The sequence below is a fragment of the Ambystoma mexicanum genome, chromosome 13 (assembly GCF_040938575.1).
Source record: "Ambystoma mexicanum isolate Mex_15411 chromosome 13, UKY_AmexF1_1, whole genome shotgun sequence".
Lineage (NCBI taxonomy): Eukaryota > Metazoa > Chordata > Amphibia > Caudata > Ambystomatidae > Ambystoma > Ambystoma mexicanum.
Window position 1 is genome coordinate 587,197,875 of NC_090938.1, and position 25,494 is coordinate 587,223,368.

The 25,494-nt window shown below is 42.6% G+C and overlaps 1 protein-coding gene across 1 annotated transcript in view; it reads right to left on the reverse strand.

The window, feature by feature from the left end:
• Positions 1–25,494, reverse strand: part of DHX8 (DEAH-box helicase 8) — a 429,571-nt gene that overhangs the window by 389,985 nt on the left and 14,092 nt on the right. The window contains exons 2-5 of the mRNA XM_069634412.1: positions 22,389–22,474; positions 19,762–19,834; positions 11,960–12,051; positions 3,494–3,603 (exon numbers count right to left, since the gene is read on the reverse strand). Coding sequence (XP_069490513.1) covers positions 3,494–3,603; positions 11,960–12,051; positions 19,762–19,834; positions 22,389–22,474 — 361 coding nt within the window. The remainder of the gene's footprint in view (positions 1–3,493; positions 3,604–11,959; positions 12,052–19,761; positions 19,835–22,388; positions 22,475–25,494) is intronic.

The following is a 25,494-nucleotide window of genomic DNA, read 5'->3' on the forward strand; positions in this document are numbered from 1 at the left end:
TAGGAATACTTCATCAACTGGTATTACTGTTCTGTCAGTCGGAAAACAAAAGTGCTAGCTTTGAATGAAGTGGGTGCTTCTCCTTTATGAAGTTAAGTAATGGGGACGATTAGGCAACTGCCCTGCAACTTGGTACTATTGCACAATATTTAACATTTTGGACAGAGGGTGTGCAGTTGTAGTTTTACAGAGAATATCCTTTACAATGCTTGTCCCTTATTTTTGTAAATCCTAGTTTCCTGCTTTGACTCGCCAAAATATGTATCATGTCCAAATAAGGTCTATGGTAAACTCAGTTACACAGTTTGTTTTTGTTTGTTTTGTTTTTTGTTTTGTTTTTTTAAATGTGGGCGGACCAGAATTCCTACTGGTAGCATTTTGTGTTGGAAACTAGCATGTTTAATAACATTTGGGAAACTGTTCATTACTGACCGAGCTGGTAAAATGTTTAAACGTGGCGACATCCACGTATGTTCCATTTGTAAAAGTACAGTTAATAAAATGCAGCACTTAAGTGTTTTTATTTCAAAGGACAGCCATTGCATTCATATACAATATGCAGAATTGTATGTGGCACAATGTTTTAATGTAAATGAGTGGATTTGTCTTTTTCAGCATAGTTTGGCTTTGCTTACATTTGAGATACTGTTCATTATTGCCATTCTGCGGTTTTGGACAAGACTCATTTAGGTCTCAATATACTCTTCTGTTGAGAGTGGCACTTAAGCCTAATTGGAGCGCTCGCTGTAAGGGAGAAGTTTTAATTTTTATGCCCAGGCCCCGCTACCTGTGAGACCCCCAGCACTTGTTGCTATACTTCTGGATCTTTCTTGTTCTCCTGAACGAGGGGAGCCTCTTTCCCCACTTAATTCATTCATTCTTTTTGCTCGGACCATGGTATCCCTGCTCATTGTGTTTCACTTTTGCAGCACATAGCACCTTTTGTGCAGTGTTTCTGGGAGCCCTTTGGGCTCTCCTTTTCATATAATTTTATTTTCCTTAATTACTGTTAATGTTGGAGGGATACTTTTTATCCTCCTTTGTTTTTTCTTTCGCGAGATCAGCACGCACACACCACCCTATGTGGAGTGCTGAGGGTTTACCTTGTATCCCTTTTCTCACTGCTCCTGTAACATTTTGGTTACAGTGACAAGCATATATTTATGGCTTGTGCAATTTATACTCGCAGGCTGTCTCCACAACTGCAGTTATGCACAGAAGGGTCACCATTGACCCAAAATGGTGGCTTCTATCTTTAATTGTCCTTTCTTGGTCCTCCTTCTGCCATCCTGGGTGGGGGAGGTCCGGGTTTGAGTTTGGTCTTCGGCTGGAATCCTTTGTGAAGCCTGCCGAGGCTCCAGTGTGTCTGCGAGGAAAGGAAAAGGAGGATGCCGAAACAGTGTCCTTTGCCTTCTGGTGTGCCTGAGAGAAACCAGTTAGCACTGGGGGGGTTGGCTGTCCTGATTGGACAGCCACCTTCTCCTCTATAAACTGCAGGGAGAGTTTGCAAAGGAGGAGTGTGGGTGCCTAATAAAGGGTGAGGATCCTGAGGCAAAAGACAAATCGACCACTGGAACAGAAGAACCAAAGAAGACGGCAACCAGAGACGCCTGCAGCACCTTCCAGCAACCACTAAGACTACTGCTGTCCTGACCCAGTTTTCTAAATTGCCAGTGAAGCTCCGAAGAGGACAACCCCTTCCCTTTGGCTGGTAGGATCAATCAGCCATAAGACGACCTGCAAAATGAGCCATCCTACGACGCACTGTGACCTTACTGGGCTGCAAACCGCCAATACCCTGGGACCTCTGACCCTATTGCAGTGCATCATCTTCCTGTGAGTGAATCCCTCCCAGACCTTTGGTGGACTTCTCCTGGACCTCTAGAGGCAAGATCCCATCTTCAAATTCCCCTCACCAAAGTGTAGGACAGAATAATCGAGGCAGAATGACCGGGTGTAAACGTTCATTCTTGGAGTCTGTGAAAAGGCGCCAAAATTGCAGACCGACTTTGGAGCATGACAAATCCTTTGCTTTGAGTCCTTTCTCTCGACTGCTGCTGGGAAATCCCTTCCAGGGTTCTTCCTTTCATCAACACGGCAAAAGAACAGGAGACTTGGTCCACCGCTTCTGCACGGTGAAAGAATCCAGCTGCATCTTCTTCATAACTCCTCATGTACTGTGGGAATCGTGGTAGTACATACCATGAGCCATGCTGACGCTCCTTTGTTGCTGGAGTGCTGATTCCAGTGTCTGGGTATTCGTCCATACCGTTCACCAAGGCCCAACGCTTGTGCACCCATAGGGAGCCATTCCCAAGGTCCCTGAAATATATTTGACCAAAACAAGTCCTTTACTTGCAACAGAAGAATCCGCTGGAACGTTGGCTTTTCTGCATTTGTGCCTTATCTGCTTTACCTCCAATCTGACTTTGAAGAACTCATACCTAGATAGGGATGGGCTGCCAAAGCCTTAAGGCCCCTGAAAAGTAATACAAGTCTTTTGAGAGTACTGACCTGCTACTGTTGTTGTTACTTAACCTTTTTATTCCTACAACGGAACATTTTCTGGAGTTGCTCTAACAAGTGATTTTACTCACCTTTAAAAGGTGTTCAATTACATGTATCATTCATAACATATAGTTTCCTCACCTGAAGTATTGCTTTTAATTGATTGCGTTGCTTAGTTTGAAATAGTACTTAATTAACTGAGATTTAACTTTATATATTTTACTATAACAAGTGTATAAGAGTTTCTTTGGGCCTATGTATTTGCTACGTTCATTGTACTTACCTGCAGCTCCCATCTACGATAAGCCTGGCTGCTTTGCCTTACTAGTAGAACCTCGAGTAGTACAGACTTACACTAGAAGTTGGGGCCTGTATGCCAAGAGATAGTTTTATAAAGTCTTACCACAGGTAGACTTTAGGAAAACTCCCCTAATACTCACATTGTGCATCTACCACTTAAATGAACATGCTAAACAGGGTGCACAATTAGCACTCACCATTTGCTAGTGATATTTGACGAGTAAAAAAGATTTGCTGTCTGTATATATAGAATTGTGGCGGCAAGTTCACTTGATAGCTGGCAACTTGCCCCTGGCCATAAATTACACTTCACTTTGAAGACTTTCAAAGTACCTTCTGGGTCATGTCAAGCAGCTCCTGGTAAGAGCTATGCTCAATCCTTCAGAGCCATTATCGGCTCCTGCTCCACAAATCCCTATTTCGGCCCCTGCAAGTATGCAAGTTGCCCTGGAGTATTCCATAAACATAGACTTAATAGTAAGAAGAAAAAAAGGTCTTGGTCTCCAAGAAGTGATTTATTGAATGCCAAGTGTTTTATTTAGCAGTGCAAGCAGTTTCCCACTTGAACTGCAGTGGAATCAAGAAAGCCAGTGCTATATCGCAAGATCACAGAGGAGACAATATTTCAACTAGCTAGTATTTGTGTATTGTACCAGATGTTAGAATTTCTAAAAATGTAACTTACTTGTGTTTACTACTTTTCCTCTTCTCCTCACCAGGTGCACCTGGCATTAAAGCTTCGAGTTCTTTCAGAGCATCAGCAGCTACTTTTACATCATCTTCATCAAGCATCGTCTGTTGAGATCATACAGTTCAAAATGATTAAAAAAATATATATCTGTGCTGAGATTTTCATAACAGTGACAGAAGACTGGAGCAGAAAGTCTAGTGATGTTCAGGCAGCGAACACACACACATAGAAGGAATACACAAGGAGCCATACCAAGGGCTAAAATCTACTGCAGAAAAATAGCTTTGGACTCTGGTATCTAATCTGGACATGGCCACTTCAACTGTGGTTATATGTTGATCTGTATATGCCAAATGGCTTGCTACCAAATCTGTACATGTAGGTGTACATGTAGGTGGTCAGCTCTGCTCGTCATTTGTGCATGTGGTTGCTGGAGCAACATGCATTCCCCATGGTTAATCTTTACAGGGATCATTTACAATTCACTGTTAATTAGGTGAATGGGCAATATACATGCCTGCTTGCCGTCAAAGGTGGTCACCAAAAGGAGGAACCAGAGAAGATAAAATCTTTTCTTTAGATCGTTTAAATGGCTTTCTCCTTTGCATGAATAATGCAGCAAAACAATTGCTTCAGAGCAGGCCATGACAGAGCAACCAGGGGCTGGTGACCTCATATTCAGTAGCGCAAAATAGGAAATCACTGGATGTAGTCAGAACACCATCACAGCTTATCAAAATATCCTGAAATGCCGCCAATACAATGTGAAATCTGCCACTGGAACAAAGTCAAGTCGCCTAACATTAAGTGCATAATAGAGGGCATTCCTCATCCTCTGGACCCACAATTCAAGTCTTCTGCCATTGCATAAAGCAAGTTGGCAATATTGTCCACTCCGTGTGCACTGGTTGTTGTAGTACACCCAGAGCAGCTGTGAGACGCAAGCATTAGTGGCGGGGAAATTAAATGCCCAATCTCAATTGGTGAACGTTAGGTAGATTTTCCCACAGCTTTCTGATGAGTGTGAACACATTTATCCTAAGGATAAGACAGACTTCCAAACCAAAGACAGACCAAACTCACTTTCTGATAAGCTATGGCAGAACAGTCAGGCTTCGCTCAAGGAAGGGCAGAAGGCTGACGAATATGTACAGAAGGAGGAGTACAGTCGGACAGCAGTCAATCTAGCAGTCAGTCTACTGGCTAGGCAACAACTAGGTGTCTGTCTGTGTCTCTCTGTAAAGAGCGCACTTGACTGGCCAATCCAGATTGAAGGCAGCCAAAAGGTTCACAGATGTGGATTAGGATGGCGGGGGGAAGGGGGGTGAGTTTGCTGGCGTAAACCTCCAGTGCCTGTGTGTGAAGAACAATGGCGGCCCGAGCCATTCCAGATGGTCTCATGAAACATACTGGGAAATGGCTGTGCTACCAACTCTTGATGCTCCTAATCGAGAAAGTCTGCCGCTCAGAACTTGAATCCGGCTTTGTGCTCTTCCATCTGGGATGAATCACTAGATCCTCAAAGGCTGCAATCTTCCACTGAAACCTGCCATAACTTTCAAAACACAAAGAAAGTTATGGTGGGTTTGAAAAGGCTTGAAAAAACCCTTTCACCTGAAATGTGAAAGTAGAATAGTCCATTTGAGCCACGTCACACATTTGTGAAGGGTCAGTAATGCGAGGCGGACAACTGCTTATGGATTTATCAAAAGATTACATTTTGTTAAAGAAAATATATTTAAAAAATGCCTCACTATCCCAACACTGCTGAGCAATTCCCTGCCTAACTAAATCGAAGGGAACATTCTTTAAAATGGGATAACTGGCCTTCACACTAAACAACAAAACAGATCAAGAAAATATATAGAAACAAGATATAACAAACAATATTGTCACAATGTCTGAATGACCTTATCCTGTCCTGGGTGAGGTCCCTTCTCCAGGATACAAAGTCAATGTTACAATGTTCAACAAAGAATAAAAAGCTGTTGAATTAGCTCAAAGTCAAACCAAAGGTTCACCAACCAAAATTCCACTGGTAACACATCTTAGTTCCTGGATGAAAGATCCACTTCCGACTTTCAAGGAAAAATAGCACCAATGGTAATCTTGGTCACAAGGTTTTCTATCTTCTTCCAGTACGTTTGCCACAGCTCCAAATTACAATGTAATATCCCCACTGTCAATAACACAAGTTCTTGATCAACAGCTAGGACTTCTTCAGCTACAGTATTAATATTTACATTGGTATATTTGTCAGGAGGATCTCTTAGTGCTGCTGCTTCCACTTAACAACCACACTTCTACCGTTGTTACTATGAGAACATTCGCCCTTTGTCCCACAGTACTTGTTTATACCACTGCAAGGTTACATCCGCTGACAACTAAATTTACCACCCCAGCTTCAGTACTTTGACAAGGTTAGACAGACTTCAACAAGGCACACTTCAACCTCTTCAGTGATGCAAGGCACTCTTCCTTTAGACCGCTTTCTTCAAAAGGGGCAGTCTCTGCCTGTGTCAGTCAGCCAGAATAATAACCTGCTTCTGCCTATAAGACTCACTTCTCTTTGGCTTCCACAGTCTTTGGCCCCACAGGTTATGTCTACTTCCGAATATTCTTTACAAGCAGCTAGTTCCCCATCCCCAGCTTTACCCATATCCTTTTACCAGCTTACCCAGAAGCCTTGGTGCCACTTTCTCAGCTTCAGGTAATACTTGCATCTTAGGCCACTTGATTGTAAATAACTACACAGTGCTGGATGGCTCTTTAACTCTTAGAAAGGCTGGTTTCACTATGAACAGGGGGAGCCTCTTAGCGTGGGCAATGCTTGTTCTTCCATAGTTTAGACTCTTGAATCAGCCTTTCGGTTGAAAACACAATCAGCCACATGCAACCGCTTTGTGATGTATTTTTCACCTTTTGTAAATTGTAACTCGGGCATTGTCAATGTTAGGTATTCGAGACTGGTTTGAACAGTATTCTCTCTCCTTAATTGGGGACATGCAACTACTCCATTTATTGAAACAATGGATTTCAGTAAGCAGTTTCTCATGCGAGTTATAGGTCTTTTATGGTATGCGCGAGTGGTACATTTCCATTTTTAACAATACCTTGGAATGAACCAACAACTTTTACTCGCATAAAGCCATACACAAGTTAACAAGGTCCTGGATACTGTTACCGGCAAGGTTCACGCAATGTTAGCATACTGTGCTTCACTCACCGGCTTCTTAGACACTTGCTTTGTGGGTTGCACTGCTTTCCCGGCTTTCACTACAACTTCTACGGCTTCCGACTCGCTGGTGACCCACACCCTTCTCCTGCATGGGTGTCTACGGGCCGGCCACTCTTGTTGGGAGGTCCTTTTCCTCCAGAGATCCTTGGCTTGCCACTTGCTTCTGGCCTTAATCCCATGCACGCCCACAGCCCGGTGACCACAGCAATCGGACTCACTTGAGGAAAACAGTTTCTCCAGCACAGGTTTTGGGAGAACAGGACTAAGAACTTGCAGGTGAAATCTACTGTTTCCACGTTCCAACGCCCCACTTGTTCTCCCACTTTGGTGTGGTTTGCCAGCCTTGTGCCTTCTTTCTGCTTCTACTGCTACAGCCTGCACTCCACCTCACGTTCCAGCTTCTTCCACTCCTTCCTTTCGTCTGCACCAGAGGGGGATTTTTTATGCCTCAAGGTTCCATGATAATTTGCATGTGTGGGCTATTAGCCTCAATTGCCCAACTACTGCAACCGCATACCTCTTCAGCCCTCTTCCTCATTTTAGTACCTCTAGGATTGTGGGGCTAGTAGTCTTTCAGTAAAGTTAGTGTTTACAATATTTCAATTACTGGCAAGGGTAGATTTAATTCCCCCAAAGTTCTTAATAGAGGGGCTATGAGAATTAGCTGTTACAGAGGACGATGGTTTACAACAACCTTTCCATATTCATTTACATTGTACCTTTGGTATTGAGGAAGGCGTTTAGTTTGGAATGCCCAAAAAGATCTTTCCTTTAGTAAAGTTAGTTCAGATTTTATAACCTTACGATATGATATATGTTATTTGTAACGCGCCTATACACAAGTGTTTCAAGGCGCGAAAGGGTTCACAACCTTAGGGTTCACAACCCTACATTTAATGTAAGGTTTAGAGACATTAAAATGACAATAAGCCAATGGGAAGAGTCTTCCTGTCAGAGGAAAAATACTGTGTCTCATACCACAGAATCTCCTCACCACTGTGGGCTCAGTCTCCTCCCAGGTGATCCTCCTGCCGTACACAACCACCCCCCCTGCACACTTCAGACAGGGTTTGATTGAGGGATCCATTGGATTCTTCACACATTCCATAACGCCACCTAGTAGCCACTGCTGGAAGCCTTTTTAAACCTACCATAACTTTCTTTGTGTTTTGAACACATGGCCCAATGCTCCAACCGCAGTGCCGTCAGGACTATGCTGCACTGATGATCCCTAATAAGGGTGACACAGGTATGTAGTTGTCCTGACAACCTTGCAAAATATCTGTCTTGGGTAGATTAAGCCATGTATAAGTTAGCACTGCCCTCTAAGACAAAGACAATTTCCTGAAGAAAAAGGCTTGCATTTGGGCTAATTTTCATATCTACACTGCCTTGCTGATGTGGCTTGGAACTGGAGATGAAATTCTAGTGATTGCTACAAGGTGGTGTTGTGGAATGTGTGACTTGGCTCAAATGGACTGTTCCACTTTTGCAATATTCATTAAATTTGTTTACTTGTTCGGAATTGGATTGTCTAAAAGAGGTCGTTTTAGTATTTATTACCACGGGTAAGGTATTATTAAAACCTCCCCCTGTAGTTTGGAAATCTCCATTTACACACTGTTGAGCCAGAGGTCTGTTGTGTAGGGTATTCTACCATGACATAGCTTGAGGGACAGGAAGGGTCCTGCCAAAGGCCCTTCACTGTTTTCTACATCACATAGTGTGTAACTAGTGTATTCTTGCCTAGTACTTATTTCAACTACTTAACTTCTGTATAGGGTGCATATATTTTCAGTGCATTTGTGTGGTGTCCTCTTGTTTCTAATCTGTTGGGACTGTGCCTACCTTCCAGTCCATCGCCACCTAAGAATGTTCCAGACTACTCTGCTACATTAGCCTACCAGTGCACTACTGCTTTTAAAAGGGCTTGTCCATCTTTTGAGAGACAGTATGTTTTGATATCACTTGTGTTTATCTCTTAGTCCTTACTGTGCAGTAGAGATTGTGTTGATGCTTGGCATTATAAGGCATATATATTTAAGTAAATATGCTGCATGTGCAACCCAAGAGAGACACCTGAATGCCCATCCATACTACTATTATGATAGACATGATTCACATGGTGGAAACTCTGCTTAACAGTAGTGGTTTGTTTTTTAAGCCCTCACAAGAGGACATTTGAAATATGTCCAACAACTGCACCTGTACTTCGAAGGAATGGACACAATCCATGTACTTAGCTCATTTCCAGTGCGCATCAACTTGCTAGTGAAATAGCAATTTGGAAGAATTGCCTTAACTGTGATGAATCCTATGGATCCCTCATTAAACCCATGCCTAAAGTCTCCTCCCAGGCAGCCAGGGAAAGACAGAAGCTTCCTGATCCTGATGTTGGGGGGGTCGTGTAATCTGGGAGGATCACCAGGGAGGAGACAAGGCCCAAAGTGGTGAGGAGATCCTGTGGTGCAGTATTTGTCCTTTAAAAGGGAGAACCTTTTAGAGTTGCCAAAACAGGTAATGGTATATTGTCATTATGATGCATCTGAACCACATAAGATCTGTGGCTCTGGTTACAAATGCCATAAAACCTGCATAAGCCTTAGCAACAGGAAGACCATTCAAGGTACTTCAGAATAAAAATCCTCCTTACTCCCAAAGGTATAATGGAAAGGAATCTAGAAATACTGCATACGGTCTTGCTCTATAACAACGAATTCTACTGGTGCATCCTCGAGTACTTATAAGGGAAATAAATCTACCCTTAAAACCAAGAACTAAAAAGTAGTGGTTTTGTTGTTGGGAACTACAAGTCCCATAATCCCATAAGTACTGGGACGAGGAAGAGGGCTGAAATGTTATGCTGTTGTGGTAGTCAGGCAATTAAGCCAGACATCCCCACACTGGAGGGAAGCAGAGAGGCTTAAAAGGCCCCCTCAGGTGCAGGCAATTTGAAGGAGCTGGAACTGTGGCTGGAGTGTATGCAGCAGTAGCAGATCCAGGAGTAGGTGGGAGAACCAAAAGGGACGCCGGGGCTCTGATGCAGCAGATTCCACCTACTTGTCCTGCAAGAGTCCTGTTCCCCAAACTCTGGGGTGCAGAGGATGCACAGTGGAAGGCGTGCAGGAAGGCTGCCTTTCCCCAATGTGAGCCCAATTGCAGAGATTGCGCAGCAGGAAGCGTGTCAGAGACCGCGGCGAGGAGCTGGCCTGAGTCTCAGGAGTGAGAGGGGCTCCTTAATTGAGTGGCCGGACTGGAGATGCTTTCAGTGAGGAAGGGTGTGGGTCCCAAGTGAAGCCTGAAGTTGTGCAGCATGCAGAAAAAGGAACAGAAGCCAGTGAGTCAAATCAGGCTTTTCAGATTACTTGCACAAGCACTGCCGGCAACAGTATCCAGCTAAATATTCACTCGCGTATGAGTAGAAGTGATGCAAAGTTGTTCGTTGAGCCTTTAACAAAGGAACACTTGAAATGTAGCACTCACGTATTCTCTTTTACTCGCGTGAAAAGTAAACGCTACAAAAAGCAATTGTTAGACTTAAAACCTTGTAAAGTACATGAAGAAGTGGTCAAGTGTGCCTAATTACAATTCCAGGCAGAACAGTCACCTCTGAAGCTTTATTAGCGCAGTCAACAATTGCTAACGAAGTCAAGTGTTTAAACATTGTTACTTTAAGTTGAAGAGAGCAAGCATTGCCAAAACCAAGAGTGAACAAGGTATTTTCCCAATTGAGACAAACTAACCTGTCCCAAAGCCAAAGAACAGTCTAATCAGTAGTGAGCCAAGTAGAATTACAGCACTGCCTGGGATACAAGTGTGCAAGCATTACCTGAAGCTAAGAGTGGCAACAAAGCTTCTAGGTAATTATTCTGGCTAGCAGTTGGCAGAGGGGAAAAAGGCAAGGCTGGGGAAGGGAAACCTGCTACTTATAAACATTCTTTGAAGTTGATACAACCTACATTGCCAGAGAGAATAGGAAGAAGAAAGAAAGTCATCTCAAAGGCAATTCTAGGTTGCAGACAGACAAGAAAGGCAAAGAGGCTGCTCCTGAGGACGGACGGTTCAGGGAAGAGTGCCTCGTCTACTTGAAGGTGTGGAAGTACCCAAAAATGAATTTTGTCATAACCAATACCTGTTTCAAGTCAAAGTACTGGAGCTGTGGCAGTGTCACCAAGTACTGAAGCTGCGGCAGTGTATCTGGTTGTCAGTAGATTTGAGACTTCAATAACACAAATGAACATGGAACACTATGAAGAGAAGGGAGCAGGCCTACATAGTAAACTCTTGTAGAAGCTGAAGTGGAAGTTTAAGTGCTGTGAGGTCATCCTGACAAACATAACTACTGTGAACCCTAATCCTGTAAAGAGAGACACAAATCAATGTTAACCAAGAACTGTGCTTCACTAACATTTACAGAAGTTGCATATCCTTTGAACTGTGTTCATTCTTCTTGGACAACTGGAAGCTGTGGCAAAGCATCATGGCTGGGAATGACATTGAAGTGGAAGATCTTATCACCCATAGGAGAAGCTTTTTCTGTTATTGGAACTTTGCTTAACCAAAACGTTATTTTACCATTGAAGACATCAATAACTGAATTGAGACTGTATTGCATACATGGATTTCCTAGTTTCTTTTTGTTGAACATTGAAGTCGGGTTTACCTTGAATCCTGGGAAAGGGGATCTCACCCAGGTTACTGAGAGGTTATTTAAATATATTTCGTGGAGTATTTGTTGTTTAAATGTGAGGGCCATACATCCTGTGTTTTGTTAGAGTGTTTCTCTTTAGTTTTGATAGGCAGGGAAATCCTAGTTGGAGTAGGAATAGCGAGGAGTTTAATGACATTTATTTATAATTTAATAAAATGGCATATTTTGAACAATCTAAATGTTGTCAGCGTCATATTGCTGGCCCCTCACATAACGTTGCAGTCAGTCTTTAGACACAAGCTGAATAGGTTTATTTTAAAAATGAGAGATAGCGTTCTAGAAGACAGCATCTTTTGGGCAACGCATTAACCTTAAATTGGGTGGCTGTTAATCAGCAATGTAAATTTGAACACAGTTGACCCAAGTAGTTTGGGCACAGAATGCCCCTTTCTGTTTTAAAACTGTGTATATTATGTATTTTGGTTTGTGCATGCAGTAACTCCTTTGGTATAGAAGATGTAGAATCCATAAATGCATCAGATGTAAATGCGGATTTGAAGACCGTACTCACCTTAACTCTTGCTACTGGAATGTCGGGCCTGCAAAGTGCTGGAAAGAGTTCCTTCAACTTCTCTTTTTCATTTTTTGGTTTAACAAGGGGGTCTGGTGGAAAAAGAGGAATGTGATGATAATGAGCAGAAACCAAGCAAAATCTTTTTTCATATATTCATTCCAAGCCTGTATATTGCGAATTTAAGCTCTACCGGGGAAACTGGTTCGCAAAGCAGATTATTTTTGAGACATTTGCGATTGATAGCACAACACATATTGGTGAGAAAACAGCCATTTCTGTTTGCTAGCCTTCCAGTATTCATGGAGATGTTATTTGAGATTGTACCAAAAGCAAGCAATACAAACTATTTTAAAAAGATGCTCATCGTGTTCATCATGCCAACAATAAAAGAAGTTCCAAGTCTGTAGCAAATGTTTGCGAGTCCAGTTCCAGAGCCGAACAACTGTAACCAATCTTTAGCCCCAATATGCAAAAAACAAAGACGTCAATTGCAAGATTACATACACTCCATTTGTGTAATTCAGCACAAACATGTCAGTATAACTGGCCTTATTACATCTTTAAAAATAATGGAAGTGAGGAGACTTATGGCCATTCATATGATGGAAACCTGCCCTGAACATCTTCTACAGCTATAGCAGAAACAAAGAGAAGGCACAAGGGCAAGCTTAAGCATACCAGACAACTTCTGAAATATATCAAACAAGGAAACAGTGCTGTCAGCTAAAGAGAACCAGAGTATGTGAATCAAAAGCAAAACCACGTGAGAATGCCAAGTGTGTAGAGCCATTTAACTTCACTGTTCAATCTTTGCCTAGAAATGCAACAAAAAATTTGTTTTTTTTTAAATAAAAAAAGGGAAAAAAATAAAATAAACCAACGGACGAAGTGGATTACTAAAACTACAGGCATACTAACCAGCTGACTACTAAAAGATAAACCAGTCCCTGGAAATGGGGAGGAAAGCTTTGATGATCAGTTATTGAGATGGAAAGTAATGGTTCCCTACCAGTGGAAAAGTCCCAACAAATTGGCCCCATTTACCAGAAAACAAACATGGTGCCCCTGTTGGGGAATGGGGGCCAAGGGAAGTGCTGGACCTAGTCTAGATGCAAATAATTTTACTAAAAATAGAACAAACAGGTCCGATTTGTTACAGCTACTACTTACACCATCTTTGAGTGCATTGAATACCAGTGATTTTTTTGTTGAACCGCTGGTGTCCAGTGATGGTAAAACATTGAGGATCGAGTGTTACATTGGAAGATACTGCTTCCTTGGTTCATTCTCATAAGGGCAAATTTCTGGAACGAAATTATGATTAGGATATCAAGCTTGCTCAATCTGAGAGGTCCCCTTGCGGCTGCAATTGTATGGCTGACAAAATGGCTGACAAAGTGGCAATCGTCTGCCAACAAGTGAGCACAGAAAAAACGATAATGAACGTGGTTGGGAGTGGCTTATGAGCTTCTTGCCTGCGAGATCTGCAGTGGGAAGATGACATTTGAAGATCATTTCTTGGAACACCCGAGGCCATAAATACTTCATAGCAAAAAAAGATCACTTGACATTATTCTGGGAAATAGTGTTTTTTTGTTACAAGAATCATGGTTAACGGTTGTTAGGGAGAATTCTCTGTAAGGCTAATTTCCCAAACCTAATGAGTCCCCCAGCTGCTTTGCTGGATTTTTGGGGTTTATTTTTTTCTCTCCTGCTAAGAGTGAGATTCTTTTGCTCCCACTCTTAGACATGATTTGAGGTGTTCCTTTAACTTTCCATGTGTTTTATGGGCTATGGGGTCTTTTACTCCATAGGGTCTCATGTGGTTTTTTTGATGTGGGTTACACAGCACCCTCTGTGCCGTAACCCAGGGGTGTTGTAGCGACCCCCCAACATAGACTCCATACCCTGGGTCTGACTACTGTCTCCCAGGGCATGTAAAGTCACCATTGGCTTTGCTAGTCCCAAATTATGAACAGAAACCAGTACAAACCATCACATTGTGGACGTACTGGTCGGGGCAATTAGATTGCCCCGGGGTCTGTTGTTCGAGGGGGCACGTCTCCGCCCCCCCTGATCGAGTTTTGGCTGGTGGCAGTGGATACTACTTTTTATATTCGACCGCAAATATATCTCTATGGGATGTTCCCATTGTTCGAGGCTACCAACTTTAATTATTTAATTCTTATAGCCTCGAACATACCGCCGGTTTATTTATTTAATATTAATTCGCTGGTTGGTATTTTTTGCCAGAACTCGATTCTAAAATGGCGTTTGTGTTCTCTTCTGTGACTCCAACCCAAGTCAAGCCCTTTGTTCCACTTTTTGGCAGGCTTCTCCACAGAAGCCTCCAAAAGTGGTGCCACTCTGTCTGGGTACCACAGGGCGTGTGGGAGGGGGTTTAGGCACCCTGGACTGACTTACCTTGGTAACTCAAGTCGCACGCTTGCGTGATTGGCCCAAGTGGTGAGCCGGCCGGCTCACCACTTAGCATGTTTGATTGACAGCTAGGCTGAGTGAATGGGGGTGTGCTGCATAAAAGCAGGGCTTTGGGGACTGGAACTTCAGACGTCGCCACTGGACCTAAAGAATCTGAGGAGGGAGAAGCTGAGCCGGCCTGCAATGACGACACCACCGGTGGAGCCCTGCTGAACCGCCTCACCACTTTTCCCAACGACAGAGGAGACCTCCAGCGCGGAGAGTCTTCTTCCTTCGACTGGTGGGGATAACCAGTCTACCTTCTTTTCGCCTTCCTGGAGCATCTTGTGGCCGCCTTGCCTGTGCCAAGCACCCCGGCAACCGGGATACCACGTTTTCACCATTACCGCGAACCGAAAGGGTAGTACCTTTGTACCGGAGAACTCCGCGGCTGGTTTCTTCCCTGGAAGTGCAACGACCTTCATCTTTCCTCCACGACGAGATCTTCTCTTCCTCTGGACGACGCTGCTACTTGCACCCGCTGCCAGGAACAACTGCCCCCGCTGGAGGATCCTCTCCATTTAAGGTACCGTGTTCCGCCTGGCTTCCCTTGCAACCGATTGAACGGGGTGTATTAAATCCTCGTCTCTTGAACCTGGGTTAGCCTGGGACACCTTAGCTAACTTCTCTGAACTAAACTAAACCTTTTTTGAACTACCTCCACAAACTTCGAAGATTCTGTAACTGTTTGATCTTGGGCATCTTCCGCCTGGCTCCCTTGAAAGTGGGCCTGGCACCTAAACTTCCTTGCTCACCAGTAGACTGTGCCTTCCTAACTTGCTGTGGTTCTTTAAGAAGTGTTTTGTGTGTGCGCTTCCATAATTCTGCTTTTCCCTCCCTTTTTATTTAACTTGTTGGAGTGCCATCGAACGTTAAGCGCTCACCTCTGTCTGGAAATAAGTGGTGTTAACTAAGACTTGTCCAACAAGTAATCAGGGATGTACATATGATAATAGTGATTGTGTTTTGAACTTATCTTACCAATTTAGTGCTAGTGTGTTTTATAAGTGTGTGTTAAATAAATAATTATATACTTTTACACCCAAGCTCTGGTCAGCGTTTGCTTGTGCTACTGTATTTCTGTACCTATTTTGTATGCTCTGTATACTGCCTAACTCTTCTTGAGGGAAGTCTGACTGCTCAGCCACAGCTACCAAGTGAATCTGTGTGGTACAGACTGCTACCAAGTGGGTTTACTGCCAAACACCTCTAGTCTTAAATCTTTTGCAGTGGTCCCTAAGGGAACTGCACAGGTTTCTGCCTAACAACGGTGCCCTTTTATGTTGATGGTTATCAAGTGTACCAGGAATTAGCAAGAAAAGGCCAGTTTGGGCACCCTATGGAGGCTTAAGAATAGGCGTAGAAAACACTAAAATCCACATGTATCGAACCTCCTGAGGTAGCTGGGAATGTCTTAGCTGTGGAAGTGCAGATTGGTTGTGGCAAGCTTTGCTCTCATCTGTTAGTGATTAATGTGTACGACCCCACTGGTGCTGTATATAATGAAGTGCTTTTTTATGGTATCAGTGCCATTATGACAAGTTGGATTTGTGGGCAAATATTGGGGGAGATCTTGATGCAAGGTGAAAAAATGAGAAAACCTGTCTAGCCAGTTGAAACGTGGTGGCAAAAAGTGAGCTGGTCCAGAAAGTCCCAAACTGTCAGGCAAGACACTGACTGGAGTTCCTGAGTGATTGGGAACCAACCATGTTAAATGGGCGTTACTTTAAGCTATTGTCCTGGTGGTTATACTTGAAGCAATGCTAGAGGTAAGGGTATTTTTTGGAGGCCATAACCTCTTACAACAGATCAATGGCTTTGTCTTAAAAGCTAATGAATATATTGATCATACAGTATTTTCTCTTATGCTCCAATTTGACCATCAAGGGCAACCATCCCCTAAAATAGGTGCTACAAACCACTCTGGAAATCGTGTAACTTGGACATCCGAGCTTAAAGGGTAAAGAAATTAGTCTTGAATGATAGTCATTTGTTTGTCAATCTGCTACAGGGGAAGATAGCAAACTAAATTGAAAACTGGTTCAAGGGCTGGACTGCTATAATTGGGGTATGTGTAGGGCATTACAGAGCCCTTGAAAATAAAGCCAATAAGAAAGTCTTTGACAAGGAAATAAAGGACGCAAAAGTTGCAGGCGCAGGGAAATTACGGTTACTAAAAGACTCCACCTCCCCACCCCCCACCCACTGAGCACATTTGCAGTTATAAGAAAATAAAGAGTAAGTATCACAACTGAGTAAAGTGGTGGAAGCATTCTATTAAAAATGCTCAATAGCAGCGGATATCTGCAGTCTTAAGAATGGCATTGTTAGGTCTATGTGGCAGATGCTGGGTACTGCCAAGGGTACAAAAGATAATCTTGTGGTTAATCCCATTGGTGAGGGCTTTTATTTTAGAGAATTTGAACTCCAAGGAATGTGGTAATTTGCCAGCGGTAAGGGCCACATGTCTGGTCCCTCTCCGTTTAGATAGTGGATGTTCAGTGCGCAATTTTGAAATTAAAGAGTTCTAGGGCCGAGTCCTAATGGACGAACTAATGTCGTACTCAAGTGACCTAGTGACATGGACTGTGATATTGAAAATAGTATATGATAAAATCTGCACTAAATGGTATTATACCATATTCCTGGCGAAAAGATATTCTGATTCCAGTTTATCAAAAAGGCTCTTGCACAGTGCCAGCTAATTATAGACTTTTGTCTAGGATTGATGTGACCAGAAATATTTTTGCTTCTTGTGTTAAAAGAACTTCAGTGATGGACGGACAGGGATCATGTTTTAGGCTGGTTTTAGGCCTGTGTCAGCTACTTTTCACAATATCAGATTGATTGACAATCAAAGCTAAATGCAGAGGCAACCCGGTTCTATATGCTGTGTATGTGGATTTACGGGTTGCTTTTGATAGCGCCAGTCGTACCTTATTGTGGGATAAGATGGAGAAAACGGGTTGCCCGCCTGATTTCTTACAGATTGTAAAACTTTGCGAAGATACGGTGGTCCAGGTTAAGTTAAGTAGTGAAGGATGGACCACTGCGCCTGTTCAGACTAACAGAGGGGTCAACTTTATGGCAACTTTATTTAATTGTCATCGTGCAGACTGGTCTGTTAGAATGAATGCAGTAGCAAACTGTCCTCCTAAAATAGGCCGTTAACACATAGTACGTCTTTCCTACTAAGCTGACGATCTGGCCCTTTTTGATCACTTTTATGGGAATGTCAAGGACTCCGAATGAATTATGGCAATATGCTGATGAGAACAAGGTATAGGCCAAAATGACCGCACCGAAAATTCGGACCTATACAAAAAGGTCATAAATGCATGCCACCAAAGGTTCGAACACCAAAAGTTTGAACCTTTGGTGGCATGCATTTTAGGTAGGTAAAAAACAAACATTTAATTATACAGTACAGTGAGTGGGACACCCCCGCAGCACACTAAAGAAGAAGAAATAAACGGGGTGTCCCTCGCAATACCCCGCTCACTATACTGTACAGTATAGTGAGCGGGGTTAAACCCCTGCAGCTGCCCAAAAAGGAAAAAAAGGGGCCCCTGAGGCGCCTGTTCCCGATCACAGAAGTGAAAGGGAACCGGCGCCGCAGGGACACAGCGCGTCTTGAAAGGTAAGTAGGGTGTGCGGATTTGTAGGGGTTTTAAATGTAAGTTCGCATGGGAAACAAACCTTTTGTGGTGCGTACATTTCTCATGCAAACTTTTCCGTTGCTGACTTTTCCGCAACGGAAAAATCACGCAGATCCGAGAACAAACTTTAATATGGAAAAGACGAAGGCCATGCAATTTGCTTGCAAACTGATTAACAGGCCTGTTTTCATTACATATACTGGTAGCATGATTAACAAAACTGCTGCTTATGCAGAGCTGGTTAATTCTAAAAGAAGGAAAGCTGCCCAGCTTTGCATACTTTTTGATAACTTTGCGAAGAAAAACAGAAGAATTTAGTCTTGCAGGCACTTTATAAACAGAGTTTTTTGTCCCGCTATTCTATATGGCCTTGATTCCTGGACATTGAAAAATCTGTTGGTTAGATATTAGAGAGGAAACGTTGGCATAACATTTTAAATCTCACCTCTACTGTTCCAATGAAGTATCTTCGATTGGAATTGGGCCCGATTTCCCTTCCTGGTAGGGCACTGAAATGGCGTGGGGATCTCTACATTAAGGCTATCTGTTCTCCCATGCTGTCAGCGATCGGTGACAATTTTAATGCTGAGTCTTCTGACAAATTACACTAGTTTGAGAACCTGAATAAAAGTCTTTTTGAACTGGTGGGGTGGGCACCTTCAGATGACTGGGGATTGTTTGTGCCCACCCTGACTAACACGTGTAAAAATGATTGGGGATTCATATTATCTACTTAAGAAAGCCTTGGAAAAAAGGCAGCTCTATGGGACTTGAATTCTTACCAAGAACCGTCCATGGTGTAAATAAATATATGGCATGTAATGACTGAGTGTCGACCACTGGGAAGCGTATAGACGTGCAATCTTGTAAAATGTTAGAGATAACGATACAATCAAATGTTTGGAATTTTTGTCTCAATTCTGGCTGCTTTTCTCTGCATACCACACTTTTCCGAATTTGGCTACAGGTTTTAAAATCGATTGAAAATCTAAAGTGTTTGGTAAATTGATAATCTTGGGCACAATTTGTAGATCTTTGAATTTGTCTTAACTTTCATAGAGTAGGTTGATTGATTTTAGTACATTTTATATATTTGATGTGTTACTTTGATGTGTACCTGAATATGAAATTGTATGTATTTAGGTTGCAAGTGTGATTGATTATCTATTTGCAAAAGGTTTTTGAACAAGACAATAAACAAAAATATATTATACCAGACAACTAGGCACATTGGAGGAAACCATATGCACAAATTTAGCCCCAGACCATATGCATCAAAACCTGCAAATAGATGCATATAAAAAGGGAATAACTGGGATGCTTTTTACCCAAACGTAAATACAAACGGTGCAACAGAGTCTCTCACAGATTACAGTTGAGGAAAGGAAGCCATTAGAAGACTTCACTTGTTCAGATGTTACCATTTGTAATAAACGATTGAAACTAAAATGATACAGCGGCATCAATTGAAATACACTTTTTTTTTGCATCATGCATGTACAAAAGAGATCCTGAAAACCACACATATACACATTGATCAGACCTAGTAATATGCTTCAGTGTAGCCAAGTTCAATGGGTAATCTTACTGAATATGTTACTGTATGTACTAAAACAAGATTAGTCTCTCAGCCGAACAAAAGTAGATATTGACAACACATACCTTTGATTGCGGGTTGTTTTGTAGGTGGTCGCATTGTTTGGATGAGACGTAATAAATTACTAACAAGAGAGTCCTGAAACACAAAGAAGTATATGTCATGAGGACATTTATAGCGCATCCACCTCCTCACCTCGAATTACTGTTCTTTAAATGTAAATAAATCTGCCCCATTATAACATTGCCCAGTAAAGTTCAATCCAATCAACCTCTGATACACGGGGGTCTGGTGCTTCTAGAAGATAGCTACTATAGGGAGGCTGTGCCCATTTTTCTATTCTTGAAGTAACATTGCACACTTTTTGTAATGTGTACGGATCAGTTGGTCGCAGTGAAACTTTGTTTTACTATTTTTTCAGTACGCAGCTGTGCATCTTTAGTTTTACAGTGGCAGTGCCATTTTGAGTAAATCTACTGAAAATAGCTGATTGCTGTGGTACCACCCTATTCTTTGTGCCAGGCTCTTTATTAGCCTTCTTCCTTCCACTTCATATCACAGATTGCCAAGAAAGATAATGTACTTCATGGCAGATCAGCTCTTGAATCACAGACAATGCTTTGACTGAATGAACTGGGTCTTGTGACGGTGAGCCAAATACACGCTTCAACCAGGGTATTGGACAGCATCCACCTGTTTCAGTGTTGAAGGTCCATTCAATAGGTGGGATGTGCAGCTGCAGCCTGAATTTGGGATAAAAGGAGGGCCTGGAACCATTTAGGATGGCCAACCACATGATCCAAGTATCTGAACCCTAATGACTGCCGGTGACAAACCGGAGGACTTCTCCTGCAACCACCATTGGCCAAGCAAACCACTGTGTACTAGACCTCTGCCTTCAAATCGACTGGGAAGATCTGAAAAAGGGTGTTTTCCTACTCTGGACTGGTGGCAATAACCAATCTGAAGACCTGCTCTGCATCTATCTCTTTTCCAAAGTGGAAGACGTTACCAGGCCTGCATGTGGCCTACAGCGTCTGTCAACTGGACTGCACCATTGGATGGCCATCATCCCTCCTCATCACTGGAAACTTTGCCGGCATCATCGGAGCTCTGTTGGGCCCATGCCAACCTGCTGCAGTCACCATGAGGAAGGCCCTTCTGCAACCCAAAGCCTAACTATGCGGCTGCAACCATGACCTGGGGCCAAACCAACATCTGAACCAGTCTGCTGGTCCCGATGGGTCTTTCTGTGTTGCCGAAAACAAAAATTGAGCGATCTTAACCTGTTCCGGGGGTCTCTTTAAGGGCCCGACCTAACAGTCAGTAGCAGCCTCAAACCTGCAGCATGTGAGCGTTCATCAACTTCATTCAAGGCGAGCCCTAGTGTCCCCACCAACTGCATTTCTTGTGGTATCTGTGCTGTCACAAGTCAGAGTCCGATGGTCACGAAAGCTTACATCTCTTGATGCGGTCTTGCTTCCATCGACTTGAAGTCAGCCCAAAGTCCCTGTTTAAAAAGGTAGTTACCTTAACAAGCTATATGTGGTAGAGCCTGGGTAGAAGGTCCTTGCTACATCCACCTAAAGCCCAGGGACTGGTAGTCTACCCCTTGCATAGCTAGATGACTAAGTAGGACCTTTCTGTAGCGATTTATTAAAAAAGCCTGCTTGAAGAGCTCATCCATCTGTAACAATGCGGAAAAAGGGTAGGAATGGACTTCTGAAGTACTGTTCTTTTTGTGTGTTAATCAATTTTGGTGTTCATAAATGGTGGCTGTACATCCATATGTGATTTTTAGTTAGTAGTACATTGAACTTGATGCTTTCTTGTGTTTAATGAATTGTTTATTTCTGTACTTAGCTGTGTGGACCTCTGTTCCTGAACAGTCTATGCCCTTATTAACTGTGCTTCACACCAGGGCTACCTCTTACCGAACCCAAGACTGACTGTGCAGTTCCTCTACCTTCGAGAGTTTGGTCAAAGACTATTGTAAACTGGTTGCATCTGTAAGTTGTCTTCTTAGACCCCTCACCAGAGTTGGTTCTGAAACGCCATCTTAACTAGAGGAATGGTTCAGCCTGCTCGAAAAAAAGCACTCCCCATTTTAGTACTGAATTAGACAGAGGCATTACTGCTACAATCTCATTGGATGTTACCTGAAATCAGTTTAACAAAATGATTCGGGATGCTAAGAGGGTTGAAAATAGTGCAAGAATAATAAATTTATAAAATGCATTAGACTACAGCCACCACATTTTGTCTCACGTTTTGATTGTCAGGCTTATTTTTCACCCCAAGTGCATCCGGATCCTTGTTGCTGGAATGTGGTTCAGCCTGTGAATGTTAAACCCAGGTGACACATGGCAGCACAGAAAAGTGGACATGGCTAAATTGAGGTAAAAATCCTTTATAGTCATGATGGCCATAGAACAATCATGGCGGACTTTTTATTGGTGTATCTAAATTAAAAGAGCGGACGACAGAGATGCCTTAACCCACCTCATCAAATTAAGAGGTGTACCAAAATGGATGCCTAAATCCTTGCGATTAAGAGTAAGGCAACTATGTGGATTTTTGTGTTAGGAGCCGACATACCCGAAATGGTCCATCAGAGCCAGCAACTACCATAACTAGAAAGTGTTCACCACACGAGAATTGCAAAGCAATATTTATCAGGGATGTGACTTACTGTAAATTCAGCTCCATTCTTCAACAATATAGATTTGAAAGAGTCGAAGGTGGTATTTTTCTCTGCAAGGTTGATGACAAACTCGGCTATGAAAGAAAAAAAAAGGTTATGTCAATTGAATGTTTCAGAAATCAAAGTTTAGGCTATTTTCTGAAGCTCTGAACTATGGTGCTGATATTTAGCCAACAATACTACCAATACCAAAAACGACAGTGACCATTTATGTGGTCTCTCTTATAGTTGAATGTTGTTTGGTGCTTTAAATGTTGTAATATTCCCCCTACTTAACCGGATATTTTTTATTTCATGAATGATACAAGGCAGTCTTCCCACTCAAAATGTATTAGTCCCTCCTGTCCAGCCAACTATTGCCCCATCTCCATTACTCTTTTCTTGGTCAAACTCTTGGAAAAGCTGGCCATCTCCCAGCATAACCTTCATATTGCATCTGATGGTTGTCTCCACGACCATCAGTGTGGCTTCAGAGCGACAAAGCAAAAGAACAGACAGGTCAATTACCCCTTCCTTTTTGCCCTAGAGTGTCATACAAGTCAGTAAAGTGACAATCTATTTCACTACAAGATTGTTAGGTACACCACTCTGATTTATGAACATTTTGTTTTCATTTATTTTAATACATTTCTTATCGTACTAAAAAGACCCATTACATGGTCTTACATACATGTTATATATTTCAACAAAAAGAAAATCAAAACTGCAAATTAACACATTCATTGAAGTGTGAAACACTACAACATACCATAAATCTAAATACAAAAGAATTCACAAGTATATTAAATTATAAAAATTATTATTATTTTTTTTTTTTTTAAAGAGAGCTAAAACAGAAACACTACTGTTTGGGACTACTACTGTTTGAAAATGAAGGGAATAAAGATCTAGCATCAATATCTATAATCATTTCTGCATAGTTTAACGCAACCTTTGTCTCAAGAGGAGGCTGTTTCTTCTTTAATCTCTTCTATACAGCCTCTCTATATTACTTGCGACATTATTTGAGGGTGTGATTGATATTACAACTTCTATCAAACACCCGTCAGTACTCAGTATGGATTGAGAGAAAGGAAAATTCAATAACAGTTTCCTTTGGTTTTTGTCGACATATGTTTCGGCCGTCCAGACTCCGACAGTTCACTCTCAAAATGCTGTTGGTCTTGTAAATATAGGCCGTCTTCAGGACAAAGGAACTGGTTTTAACAAGAATGTCATACTTCCCAAATGCGATGCTTCTTATATTTCAATCTGTATATTACTGTGATTACTTCGAGACGTTGAGGAAAAATCTTCTAACCATCTGGCAACTTGATGGATATTCAATCCAGAAGGTCTGGTCATTCACCGTACCTTTGGCTTCTGCCTGAGGGCAGACTTATTTCATTACTGTCTTCGTGGTGCAACTCTTTGAAACAGGCCTTGCTGCGTGTATTCAGGGATATCTTTTCCACAATTACTTCGAACACTGTTCGCATTACATCACAAACGATCTTTAATTTCTTTAATGTGCGACAAGCTGAAATTTCAGGAGCATCTTCCAATGCTACAGACATGTTATCTGCATTAATACAGGTCCTACTCTCTTCCTAAATATCTGCCATCTCAAGCCCCCCGCTCCTCCACTTCCAAGTCTTTGAGGGTTAGTCACTTTTCCAAGCAAAGAGTTGGGGCAGATCTCTTTCTTTGGAGGGGGCCTCCCTCTGGAACAGCCTCCCTACCTCTCTGAAACTGGAGCAGAACCATCCCCGGTACCAACACAAGACCTTTCCCTTTGCTTTGCCTTTTCTCTTCCTTGCTGATCTCCTGCCTGATCCATGCACTGGCCACCCTCTGAACTTGGGCCCAGGTCCCTGCCTGTCCAGCTGCAATCCTGCACCACCTCTTGGATCCCCTGCACTTTGTGGTCTGTATCTGCAACACTAGAGTCCCCCATCTGCCACCCGTTGGCTGCACCCTTGTTTTTCCTTTGTCCTGCACTTCTCCATCCACCCCCTCCCCTCACCCCTCTTATGCGATCTGAATTACAAGGCCTAGACAGATCATTGTTTTGTCCTCACTTTGGTTCCCCCTACTTGTCTTGTCACGCCTAAAAAACACTCATGTACAGGCGCATTATAAATGCCATTATCTTATTAATTTGTTTTAAAGATCACTTCAGACCAGATTCTACCCAATTCAAAACACTTGCAGAATAGAGGTTATTAATTTATTAACATTTGGCAGGGCTTAAAATGGGCACTGGCTAGTGCTAATTGACTCTTGGAGAGCAAGAAATGGTGTGCCAAGTACAACTGAGGGGGCAAGTGACTTAATGGCTGGCTGGTAGCTTGCAACTTACAATTTTGACCCCTGATACTTAATTTTCAATGCAAGAAGGATAAAGGGCCGAGCCATCCCTGCTGGGATAGGGACCCAAGCCCTGCAGACTGGCGCAGACATCCGGAGCAAGAGTTAATATACTGAGGTAACCTACCATCATCCCTGTAGCTTGCAAGTTAGGCACAGCATCCTACAGATATAGAATACCCAATGAGCTGTCTTAGCAGCCAAAACCTATCAATTAATACAGTTGAAATATCTGATTTAATCTAGCTAGTCCCATTGGGAGGATTACCGGATGGCTTAGGTATGTGTGTGACCTAGCTCAAATGGCTTCTATCGTAGGATCAAAGAGGACTGCTCAGCTGTACGACAGGTTTGGCTCAATAACCATAGGAGTTTTTTTTTTCTTTTTTAGATCTATGATGTTCCCACCCAAAATAAGTCTCTTGGAGCTTGCAGTGAAGGGGATTTCCACAAAAGTATTTTCCAAACTGGAGAACTTTGGCTTGTTTCTTGAACCCAGAGTGAAAACTAGAGCACATATTCACCTACTGACGCAGTTTGCACATTTACAAGTCATCTTCTCAGAATTATTATCATTAGATGTATCCCCACTATAGATCTGCAGAAGGTTACACCAACCACAACAAGCTTACAGAATGACGAGGAAAATCTCATAATACGTTGTGTTACCAAGACCTCTAGGGTCCCCTAAAACACTGATGTAGCTCAATACACTGGTGCGACTAGATAACTCGGTCACTGCACT